This window comes from Bison bison, unplaced genomic scaffold, assembly GCF_000754665.1.
Source record: "Bison bison bison isolate TAMUID 2011002044 unplaced genomic scaffold, Bison_UMD1.0 scf7180017862979, whole genome shotgun sequence".
NCBI classification, from domain to species: Eukaryota; Metazoa; Chordata; class Mammalia; order Artiodactyla; family Bovidae; genus Bison; species Bison bison.
The window spans coordinates 992,427-1,005,086 of NW_011493551.1; the positions used below are offsets into that span (position 1 = coordinate 992,427).

General features: G+C 35.8%; 1 protein-coding gene across 5 annotated transcripts in view; it reads left to right on the plus strand.

The window, feature by feature from the left end:
* Positions 1-12,660, plus strand: part of ZNF518A (zinc finger protein 518A) — a 27,323-nt gene extending 14,663 nt beyond the window's left edge. For all 5 annotated transcript variants that reach the window (XM_010833026.1, XM_010833024.1, XM_010833023.1 and 2 more), the window contains 3 exons: positions 3,080-3,227; positions 6,309-6,430; positions 6,575-12,660. In XM_010833026.1, the coding sequence (XP_010831328.1) occupies positions 6,709-11,157 (4,449 nt within the window). In that variant the 5' untranslated portion in view covers positions 3,080-3,227; positions 6,309-6,430; positions 6,575-6,708 and the 3' untranslated portion in view covers positions 11,158-12,660. The remainder of the gene's footprint in view (positions 1-3,079; positions 3,228-6,308; positions 6,431-6,574) is intronic.

Genomic DNA, 12,660 nt, shown 5'->3' on the forward strand with positions numbered 1-12,660 from the left:
CTGCCGTCTGTGGGATCGCACAGAGTCGGACACGACTGAAGCGACTTAGCAGCAACAGCAGCAGCATGATGGAGTGGGGAAGAGAATCTTAGCATCCAACCAAAACTCAACCAGCTTCTCCAAATTTCTGTTTTAGCCTCCTCTTCCTCTTTTCTTCCCATCTCAGAGTTACTTGGTGCTTGCCAGTTCCTAAGTCTTTTGGAGATTCAGAGTATAAAATGGGTTAGTTCTTAGCTTCCCCCCCCCGTCTGCCTGATTGTGTCAGGTCATTTACTATCTACTTATCTGCTTTCCAGTATCTAGAATTTTGTTATTGTCACTTCTTCTGTTTCCCATTGTTATTTTTTAAGGGCTTCTTATATATTTGTTATTTTTCTTAACTGTACTTACCAAAAAATTATACTTCTCTTTTGTAGATGTTACAGTTGACAGATACTTCTTCTATATCATATTATTTATTTATAGTCATTTTTCTGACTAAAATTTGATTTTTGCTGAAGTATTAGTATTTACTTAAAACTTCTTTCTAGAAAAAGTATATATGTAGTGTATTCTCTGAATATTCTGATATCTAAAATTGTGTTTTTCTCCCATATGTGACAGTTTTCCTGGGTATAGAATTAATTCTTGAGTTAATTATTTTCTCTTGAACTCTAAAACTGTTATTTCATTGTCTTCTAGCATTTAGAATTGTGAGTAAAATATCTGATTAATATTGTTGTCTGCTTTAAGTTGGTGTTGGGAATATCTTTTTAGATAACTTTCTGTCCACCTTTTTTTGGTAAAATTTCATTTTTACCTTTTAAACTGAAACATTTTACTAGAATAAGTTTAGATATTGAGTTTTATTTTCTTATACACTAATAATATTGCCTGGCATTTGGGGAGCCTTTGATTTTGAAAATTCAAGGCTTTAAAAAAAACAAGAAGAAAGCAATAACTCAATGTAATTTTTTCCTCTTGTTTTCAAAACCATTATTTCTCCCCCATCTACTTTGTTCCTTTTCCTGGCAGTATTTTTGTTGTTGTTGTGTTGTTTTTTTCCCCTCAGTATCCTAGCTCAGGTCTTACTGAGATTGCCAATCATTACTTGATTTTTTTGGTAAATCTTTCTCCTTTTTCCTGCAGTAACTTTTAACTGTAATTATGTTTCTCATGCTGGATGAGAGAATGGGTGAGGTTTCTCTGAGTGTTTCAATTATTTTCCCTTTTTTGAGCTGCTGCATCCAGTGATTTTCTGCCAGCTATCTTTTTAGATGGCACTGGGAGCTGAGATGTATTGTTGGAGAATAAACCAAGATTTTCTTAGTGTTTTTGGTTAGACAGAGTCAGGAAAGTTAACATAATTTTTTCTGACAGCTTAGAGATACTAATTGACTTACATGTAGGAAGAGCACTGATTCAAATGTATTCTTTTTAATGGCTGAGTAGGCACTGGCGACCCACTCCAGTACTCTTGCCTGGAAAATCCCATGGACAGAGGAGCCTGGTGGGCTGCAGTCCATGGGGTCGCTAAGAGTCGGACACGACTGAGCAACTTCACTTTCACTTTTCACTTTCATGCACTGGAGAAGGAAATGGCAACCCACTCCAGTGTTCTTGCCTGGAGAATCCCAGGGACGGGGGAGCCTGGTGGGCTGCCGTCTATGGGGTCGCACAGAGTCAGACACGACTGACGTGACTTAGCAGCAATACTCCATTGTGTATATGTACCACAGCTTTCTTATCCATTCGTCTGCTGATGGACATCTAGGTTGCTTCCATGTCCTGGCTATTATAAACAGTGCTGTGATGAACATTGGGGTACACGTGTCTTTCAGTTCTGGTTTCCTCAGTGTGTATGCCCAGCAGTGGGATTGCTGGGTCATATGGCAGTTCTATTTCCAGTTTTTTAAGGAATCTCCACACTGTTCTCCATAGTAGCTGTACTAGTTTGCATTCCCACCAACAGTGTAAGAGGGTTCCCTTTTCTCTACATCCTCTCCAGCATTTATTGTTTGTAGACTTTTGGGTCGCAGCCATTCTGACTGGCGTGAAATGGTACTTCATTGTGGTTTTGATTTGCATTTCTCTGATAATGAGATGTTGAGCATTTTTTCATGTGTTTGTTAGCCATCTGTATGTCTTCTTTGGAGAAATGTCTGTTTAGTTCTTTGGCCCATTTTTTGATTGGGTCGTTTATTTTTCTGGAATTGAGCTGCAGGAGTTGCTTGTATATTTTTGAGATTAATTCTTTTTCAGTTGCTTCATTTGCTATTATTTTCTCCCATTCTGAAGGCTTTCTTTTCACCTTGCTTATAGTTTCTTTTGTTGTGCAGAAGCTTTTAATTTTAATTAGATCCCATTTGTTTATTTTTGCTTTTATTTCCAATATTCTGGGAGGTGAGTCATAGAGGATCCTGCTGTGATGTATGTCGGAGAGTGTTTTGCCTATGTTCTCCTCTAGGAGTTTTATAGTTTCTGGTCTTTAAACATTTAGATCTTTAATCCATTTTGAGTTTATTTTTGTGTATGGTGTTACAAAGTGTTGTAGTTTCATTCTTTTACAAGTGGTTGACCAGTTTTCCCAGCATGACTTGCTAACGCATATATATGGAATTTAGAAAGATGGTAATGATAACCCTGTATGTGAGACAGCAAAAGAGACAGATGTATAGAACAGTTTTTGGGACTCTGTGGGAGAGGGAGGGGGGGATGATTTGGGAGAATGGCATTAAAACATGTATAATATCATATAAGAAACGAATTGCCAGTCCAGGTTTGATGCAGGATACAGGAAGCTTGGGGCTGGTGCACTGGGATGACCCAGAGGGGTGGTATGGGGAGGGAGGTGGGAGGGGGGTTCAGGATGGGGAACACGTGTACACCCGTGGCGGATGCATGTTGATGTATGACAAAACCAATACAACATTGTAAAGTGAAAAAATAATAATGATAATAATAAAAAAATAAAAAAACCTTGAAAACTGAAAAAAAAAAAAAAGGAAGAGCAGCACTCCTAAACAGAACAAGATGGTCATGGGTTTAGGAAGATGTATTTTTATTCAGAAATGATGCCTCTTTACATCTCTCCTGACAGCTGGTGCTAGCAACTCTCAATTCCGTCTCGTCTCTGGACCCAGCTCAAAGCTCTGGATTTGTTCTCTTCCCATACCTGAGCTGGAGCCTTCTGTCACCCCAAAGTGCTTCATGCAGTCTTCCTCTCAAGCCCTCACTTCTCTCCCAAGGTATGTATAGGAGAAGGAGTGGCTGGAATCAGTACTTCTCTACTTAGAACATGATGGACACTTACTGCATATTGGTTGAATGAATGTCCTTCATTCAACCAGGGAAGTGTGCTTCCTCTTTGAAAGTATTGCTTTAAAGGGGTTGCTATTTCAGCATTTGTTTTCACTTTTCTCTCTCTGGACCTTAACCTTCCAAACACCTTGTGGCATCTCTATGGAATATATTTTAGATTCTTGACATATTATAGAACCTTTAAAATTACATTTTTTAGTTTATATTTCAGTGAGCAGCTGGGAGAGGAAGACCATCAAATGGCTTGAGTTGCCATCTTGATGCAGCAAACGCTCTGGGTTACTTTTTAAAAAGGGCCAGTCATACTTTAAACAAATAGTATTATTTTAAGGCTTGAGAAGATGTTGGTTGTGTTATGAGATAATAATACATATATAGAAGGCGGTAATTTAAATAAGGGATTTAAAGTCAGTAGTCCTTGTTGGTAAGATAGAGAGTGGTCTGTAGTGAAAAGAGTATTAGCTAATAGGTTGAAAGATTAAAATTTCTTTCCTTTTTAAAAAAATGGAACACATTTTTTCCCCATAGGTGGCAATCCTTATAAAATTTGGTACCAGATGTCGTGTTTGATTGCCTTCACAGAAAACAGGTTGACCATAGTTGAAGATTTGACAAAAGAGATTCTCCAAACTTAAAATTTGAGGGCAAATAAACCCCAAGATACGTAAAATACTAATCTCTTTTGGTGCTATATTATACATGTCATATATTAAATATAAAAAATAATCACATTCAACATTAATTTATTAGCAGTTATCAGACTTAAGTAAAAGCTAAATGAATTTCTTAGTAAGGTGGTTCCTTTTTTCAGTGTTGTTTTGTCTGTGTGGAAAGGACTTGCACTCTAATGGATGAACTGTGTGGCATCTGTTTTGGCTGCCATGTATCCTATTTATTTTCTGCTTTAAAAGTTTTCTGTTTTATTCCTGGATGGTCAACTCTGAATAAGCCAAATATTAACATAAGTATATGCCCCACCTCATCCTTTAGATTACAAGCTGCAGTTTAGGGTGGCAACCATGTTTTTGGGATCTCTCAGTAGCACTCATCAAAATGTATCATATTTATAATAGATTTTTTTTAGTATTAGTTGATTGAATTATTTGTCATATACTTGTTGTCGTCCTTTGGGATATGTGTTTTCATGAGAAAAATTTTAAATTATATAGGTATTTTGAAATGAAGTTGATGATCTTTAGAAATTTTATCAAAATGTGTGGTTTTTAGCATTACGTACACATTTTTGGACATGTAACATATACTATAAGAAGCAATTTGCCTTTTGTAATGAAACCTGTGATACAGACTCCTCTTGATTATATATAGAAATAGAAAAGCCTGGGTATCGATAGTCTGGAATGACCACAATATGATATTCTGGCAAATGTGGAAGACTTATTACTCAATGTATTTAAGAAGTTTCACATATTTGAGCCCCATGCTCAAGAGTCTGGTGTAGTGAAAACACCATAGTTGATTATGATGCTTGTCACTGTTGAGAATGTGACACTGTAGAGAATTTTCTTAGTTGTTGTGAAGTATCCACCAGGTTATCACTGAACTTTTTTCTAGTCCTTTATTATTTTTCTCACTTTTGAAGAAAAAGTTTTACATTTAGCTTTAAATAATATAGTAAAAGTTTCACATTTTTTTTTTACTGTATTAGGAATAGTATGTAAAAAAAAAATTTCAGTAAACTCAAACGCTTCTAATGAATTCATTTTCAGGTTAGCATATATATATATATATATTTTTTTTTTTTTTTTTTTAAATACTGAAGGTGTTTTTTTAGACACAACCAAATTCTTAAGTTTGAGAAATACTCAAAGGGCCTCTTAATAGTAATGTAATGTAACTTTTAATTATAGTCCCTCAGTGAAGGATTTTTGAAACAGTGAAGTTCCTAGTTACTTAGATTAATTGGAATTTAGAGGTGAGACCTTTGGATAGACATTGTGGATGAAGCTTACTGTGATTTATACTTTAGTTTTTTAGCTTATCTAATTATTAGTCATATACATATTTAAGAACATGAAAGTAAGAAAATATAATTCTTGTAATACACCATTTGATATTTTTGCTACTGAACCTTTGGTGCTCAGATTCCATTCTCAGCAATATATTGTCTATCTATTTGTTTATTTTTTGGCTGTGTCATGCAACATACGGGATCCTAGTTCCCTGACAAGGGGTTGAACCCACACCCTCTACATCCAAAGGTTGGAGTTTTCACCACTGAACCACTGAACATCTTTTTAATTCTACAGTTTTTTTGTCCTCTGCACCTTGTCATAATGTCTCATACATGATAAGTACATACAGTAATGGTGGTAGCTACAATTTATATGGTACCTTACAGGATGCTGTTACATAGGTAGGGGTAATTTTCTTCTTCTTTTTTTCATTTTATAGGTGAAGAAAGTAAAACACAGAAATTGAGATTTGCTTAGAGTAACACAAACCAGTAATTTTTAAAATTAATGGAGGCAGATGGTAATGAGTACATTCTGAAATGCCAAGGACTTTCCTTGCTGCCATCTGCCTTAGTTCTAGGGATAAAAAAAGAAAAAGCCAAAATGGTAGGGAACCAGAAAGGTAGTAAGTAGATTTAGGAGTACCCCAGGGAAATGTACTCCTCCTTTTAATTTCTACTTTTTTTAAACCAGTTAGCCATGATAACTTGAGAGAGTAGATAATGTCTTTTTGTTATTGTTGTTGTTAGATGAGTGAAACTTTTATTTTAAACATAAATTATCCCTGAGGCACTAGGGAAGTAGAAAATCTAGAGAGAAGTCTTTTAATTCTCACAAGGTAAAAGCTATGGGTCAACTAAGTAACTGAGAAAGTTAATGGTATATGTGTATAATTGGAACCACGTGTGTAAGTGGGACTTAAGTTTATAGGGCTCTCTTATTGAGATTTTAAAAATCTTGTTTAAAAACTATAGTGTCAAGTTAATATAAAATCTTAGAGCTTAAAGATGTTTATCCAATTGTGGTTTTCTTTAGATGAGAAAACTGAGGTGCAGAGAAGTCAAACCTTGCCCAGTGTCACAGAGCAGAGCCGAAAGTAAAGCTTGTATTTCCTGAGGTCCAGATTAGTGTTATTTCTACTTCAGACTTACTTTTTGGTAAGCTACTTTTAAATTACTTAACAGGTCTTTTATATCTTTTATTTGTTTGATCAGCATTCTTGCTTTGTGGCAAAATGAACTTTAAAATGAATTTTACTGATACTTCTGTGATGAAAATTTCAGTTCTTTGTTTAATTTTAGGTGAGTTAATGTGGGGAAAATCCTGGTATTCTGAAGATGTTGCGGCACAGTATTGTTTCCTGTTCAAATTACAAGTAACTTCAAGAATTTTCAGGAAGAAAAGAATTGAGATTGTTTTGTTTTATTTTTAAATCATGCCATCTGAACAGAAACATCTATTTTTTGATGAAAAACAAAATACTTTAAAAAAAGATTATGATGTGAAAAATGAGGTAGTTGATAGTCTGAGATCAAAAATTTCAGAACCAAAATTTCAGAACCAACTTAAACCAAACATTTCAGAAAGTAGTTTTCATTATGGATTAAAAAATGTGAAAATTGTTTTGCCGAAGATACATATTCCAAATGAAGTCCTATTAAAACATGAAGTTGACAAATACAGAAAATTATTTCAACATAAGCCACAGACTGCAAGAAAATCTATCAATGTAAAGACTGTAAGCTCTGTAGAAGAGTGTATGTTGCTTCATCAATCTGAGAGAGTTGACGAAGGTATAAAAATGTCTGCAAAAATACTCAATTTCAGTTGTTTAAAGTGCCGAGATAGCACCCGGTATAGCCCAAATGATTTGCAGAAACACTTTCAAATGTGGCACCATGGTGAATTACCTTCCTATCCTTGTGAGATGTGCAGTTTTTCAGCAAATGACTTCCAGGTATTTAAACAACACAGACGAACTCATAGAATCACTTTAGTAAAATGTGACATTTGTAACAATGAGAATTTATATACTTTATTAGACTTAACAAAGCATTTTTCATCCACACATTGTGTAAATGGTACTTTTCAGTGTGAAAAGTGTGAGTTCTCCACCCAGGATGTTGGCACATTTGTTCAGCATATCCATAGACACAACGAAATCCTTTATAAATGTGGTAAATGCCATTATATATGTTTAACCAAAGGAGAGCTTCAGAAGCACCTTTATATTCATTCTGGTACATTTCCCTTCACTTGTCAATATTGTAGCTATGGTGCTACCAGGAGAGAGCACCTTGTAAGACATGTTATAACTTTGCACAAAGAACATTTATATGCGAAAGAAAAACTGGAAAAGGACAAATATGAAAAAAGGATGGCGAAGTCTTCGGCAGGACTTAAACTAATACTGAAAAGATACAAGATAGGTGCATCAAGGAAGACATTCTGGAGACGCAAGAAAGTCAACAATGCAAGTGACAGAAGTATAGAAAAAAATACTCAAGTGCTTAAAAAAGTGAACAGAACACAGGCTACATCTGAAGACCCAGGCCATCTTGTTCAGGAACATGTAAATGAAGAAAAGCATGAAAGACTATACTGTGAGAATAATGATAAACCTGCTGAGTCAGAGTTGGGAAAACCAACTCTTGTGTCCACTGGACAATGTAATGGAGCTCAAGAGGGATCAAATTCTACTTCAGGTTTCTTGAAGACTGCTGTACAAGGACCTACAGTGTTAATGGTAAAAAACAACAGAATAACAATTCCTGCTAACTACAGTGCTAAGTTTATGGGCTTCAAGATGGTGGATGGAAAACAGCATATTGTAATAAAACTGTTGCCTACCACTAAACCGAATCCATGTGTACCAGGCTCACAGTCAGGTGCTGCAAGGGACAGTACTGCAGTTTTGCAGCCCCAGACTTTGGATGCCACTGCATTTTTAACAGGAGTACCAGCTGAGTTAAATGACACAGTTTGCATGAAAGCAGCTCCTCCATTTTCATCTTCATCTCCTGTACTTTCAGGGAAGGTAATTTCGGAAAAAGAAATGGCTTTGCTCTCTCAGACAAGTAATATTATTCCAGCAGTGGATGATGAAAAAGGTGTATCTCCTTCACCAGTAGAGTCAGACTTGATTACAGCATCAGTGAATTTGACCACAAAAGTAGAAACAAGAGATAATGTTGACTTATGGGGCAGTCATATTACTCAATGTCACCCTGAGGTGTTAGGTACTACAGTTAAAAGTCCAGATAAAGTCAGCTGTACTGCCAAACCAAATTCATACAACAGTGGAGATATGCATAATTATTGCATTAATTATATCAACTCTGAGTTACCTGTTGAATCTTCCAGTCAAGGATCATTACCTTTTCATAATTACTCAAAAGTGAATAATTCTAATAAACGTCGTAGGTTTTCAGGAACAGCAATGTGTGAAAACCCTCAAAGAGAATCTTCATCCAGCAAGACAGTTTTAAGTGAGTCAGTTTTATCACCAGTGAAGAAGGAGAGCTCAAACCCAGATAGCCGGTTAGCATCTATTAGTCTTTTAAATAGTAAAGATGGAACTTTAAAAACACAAGCTGAAATCGAAGAACAGTGTGTTTTAGAAAAAGGACAGAACATTGATGGACAAAACCTATACACTAATGAAAATAAAAGTTCAGAGAGCATGACTGAAAAGCCTAAATGGGATGGCATTTCTAATGTTGAGTCACCTATGATGCCTAGGATCACATCTGTTTTCTCACTCCAGAGCCAGCAGGCATCAGAACTTCTGCCACCTGAACTAAACCAGTTACTTCTAGATGTATTAAAAGCAAAACCTGATGTGAAACAAGACTCTAGTAACATTCCAGATAAAGATGTTCCGCTTCAGTGTGCCCAGTCTTTTCAGGGACATGGGGGAGAAAACAAAATAGTTGAATCTTCAAAAGACTTGAAAGTACAAGGCCTTTTCCCGATTCCATCTGGTAGTATGGGGACTAGTAGGCCTACAGATGATCTGAATTTAAACTGTAGTGGGAAAGAAAAGCAAATGCTGTCACAGGATGTGAGAGATTCAAAGACCCCTAGAAGTTTCGGTTTTGGCACATTGCCTAAGACTCAGTCAGATGCAATAATTACACAGCAGCTCGTCAAAGACAAACTACGAGCCACAACACATTCTTTCTATGTGCATAATCCACTAAATTCAGAACCAAGAAAGGCTATATTTGTTCAGACTCCAAAATGCTTTTTGGTACCCATGCACTTTACTAATAAGCCTAGATTCCATGTTTCAAGAAGACCGTTGGTTAATACACAAGGTATCCCTGCTCCTCTCCTTTTAAACAAGAAACCGGGGATGATTTTAACATTTAATAATGGGAAACTTGAAGGTGTTTCTGCTGTCAAAACTGAGAGTGCTCAAGCTTGTGGAACTACAACTAAGGAACCTTGCAGAGCACCTTTCTTAAAAGTAGAACAAAACAGTAATTGTCTGACCCCTGCACTTTGTTCCAGCATTGGCAGCTGTGTGAGCATGAAAAGTAGCCCAGAAAATACTTTGTCATTTAAAGGCCCTTATATTATTAAAACGCCAGCAAATTCTTCAGTGAAAGCTGTTCCTACTCATATAATACCTGAGCATCAGGGCACTAAGTTGAATATCTCCGATTCAGTAAAACCACAGAACAAGATTTTTCCAAAACCACCTCTTTATACCTTTTTGCCTGATGGCAAACAAGCTGTTTTTTTAAAGTGTGTGATGCCAAATAAGACTGAGCTGCTTAAACCTAAATTAGTCCAAAATAGTACTTGCTTGAAAAATATACAGCCAAAGAAACCTGAAGGAACACCACAAAAAATATTGCTGAAAATTTTTAACCCTGTTTTAAATGTGACTGCTGCTAGTAATCTGTCAGTAAGCAACACTGGATCCTCATTGCAGAAAGACAGTGTACCATCTAACCAGACTACAGGACAGCAGAAAGAGCCAGAATCTTCTAGAGATGCCTTACCCTTCTTACTAGATGATATGATGCCAGCAAACGAAATTGTGATAACTTCTACTGCAACATGCCCAGAATCTTCTGAGGAGCCAATATGTATCACCGACCATTCAGAGGCCAGGGTATTAAGGTGTAAAACAAATTGTACAATTGAGAGAAACTTCAATAAGAAAAACACTTCGAAAAGAAAAGTTTCAAGAATAAAAAATCATGTAAGAAGTCAAGATTCTGAAACTGCTTTTGTATCTAGAAGCAGAAACTGTAAACGCAAGTGTAGAGATAGTTACCAAGAACCTCCAAGAAAAAAAGCCTTACACAGAAAGTGTAAAGAAAAAGCAAAGCCTGAAAGTATCCCTGAATCATTTGAATTCAACAGACCTAGGCTTTCAAAAGATACAGTCAGAACTCTGCGGCTTTTCCCCTTTAGTTCCAAACAGCTTGTGAAATGTCCTAGGAGAAACCAACCAGTTGTAGTTTTGAATCATCCTGATGCAGATTCCCCAGAAGTAGTAAATGTAATGAAAACTGTTGCTAAATTTAATGGACGCGTTCTTAAGGTTTCATTGTCGAAGAGAACTATCGATGCTTTACTGAAACCCGTTTGTTGTAACCCTTCTGAAACAACTTACGACGATTTTCCTAAGAGGCACAAAACATTTAAACCTGTTAGTTCTGTGAAGGAAAGATTTGTGCTAAAGTTAACTCTCAAAAAGACAAGTAAAAACAATTACCAGATTGTGAAAACTACCTCTGAAAATACTCTGAAGGCTAAATTTAACTGTTGGTTTTGCGGTAGAGTATTTGACAATCAGGATGCTTGGGCTGGTCATGGACAGAGGCATTTAATGGAAGCTACTCGTGATTGGAACATGTTAGAATAATTACCAAGGAAAAGTAAAATTACCTTAGAAGAAAATAGTGAGTTGGGTTACTCCATGCAGACATTTTTTACTTCAATATAGCACCAAAATTAAACATTTAAAAGTTAGCTGTATTTCATGGATGAGCAAAAGTTTCAGTGTTGCATTTGAAAATGCACATTAGTTGCATCACTGCACATTAGTTTTGAAAGAAACTAATCACAGATTTACCTTGATTTAATTTTTTTAAATATGTGTTTTTGGGAAGTTAAGGCTAAAGAAAAGTATGGTGAAACAGTTTTCCCAGTTTAGTGACTGTTAGTAAAGAGAGTAGCAGCTGACAGCCCCATTCCCTCTCTTCCACTAGCCTTATGAATCTTGATAACTATAGCTCCTCTGAAAAGGTTGAGAGCTCTTTCACTATGCAACCGAAGGAGTTTCTCGTCATTCATGAAGATACTCTAAGAGAGCTTAGGTAAAGAACTTACTCTCCTGCAAGATGTAGTTCTTTTGAAGGTAACTAGGCTCCGTTGAGAGTACATTTAACTCACTACAATTACACCTCATATGATGCTTGGTAAAAGTTTTTGATGAGTAGGTCTTTTTTCCTTGTAAGCTGTCTCGCACGTCATTGAGTGGAACACCTTTCCAAGGAGATTTTCTTTTTCTAAATGGCGCTCGTGTTGCAGTAGATGGGCAGTCTTGAGAGAAGAATTAACCTCTATTCATCTAGTTTGAAGTTCATTTAAAGAACTTGAATATTTTTCTGAATTTGATTATACTCACTTTTGGCATTCCTTTGATTTAAGTTGTTTGTCCCATCATAAACCAAGTGGCCAATTTTTTTCTTAGTTGCCATCCCTTTAAAAAGTGAAACGTAGAAGCACTTCCAAGGGAATGGCTTTTCTCAAAAATTAAAAATTACTCCTCAGAAACAATATTTTGAAGCAAGATTAACAAAGTAAATCATACTTTTGTGTTTATTATTAGTGTCTGAATATGTCCAATTGGGACAAACCATTTTTTGTTAGCAACGTTTCAGTATGACTGACAACCCAAAGCAGATTATGTACTGGTTGTTTGCAGTTGGAAATGAAGAAGCATTAATAGTGGACTCAGTGACAATGCATAAAACTTCAGGACAGATTCTGAAGGGATATGCCCAACAGGTAGAATTTTAAAAAGGAATGTTTTCATGACAACAGAATCATTGATTTAAACTTCTCACTTTGTAAGTTTGGGTCAAATTTTGTTGGATCATTGGATAATGGGGTTCTTGTATTAAAAAATTACTATATAATTTTTGTTACATTGTTACTACAAGTGTTATGATGTTTTTCATTGACTGAATGAAAACTTCAGGGCTTCTCTTCTGTATATAACAAAGAATTTAAACCTGTACATATTTTTGTACCTTTCAGTTATGTAAATTTTGCACAGAAAGTTTTTGAGATAAAAAGTTTATTTTCTTTCAATTTAGTTCTGTGCATGCACTAATAAAACTCATTGTTTAATTTAAAAGGA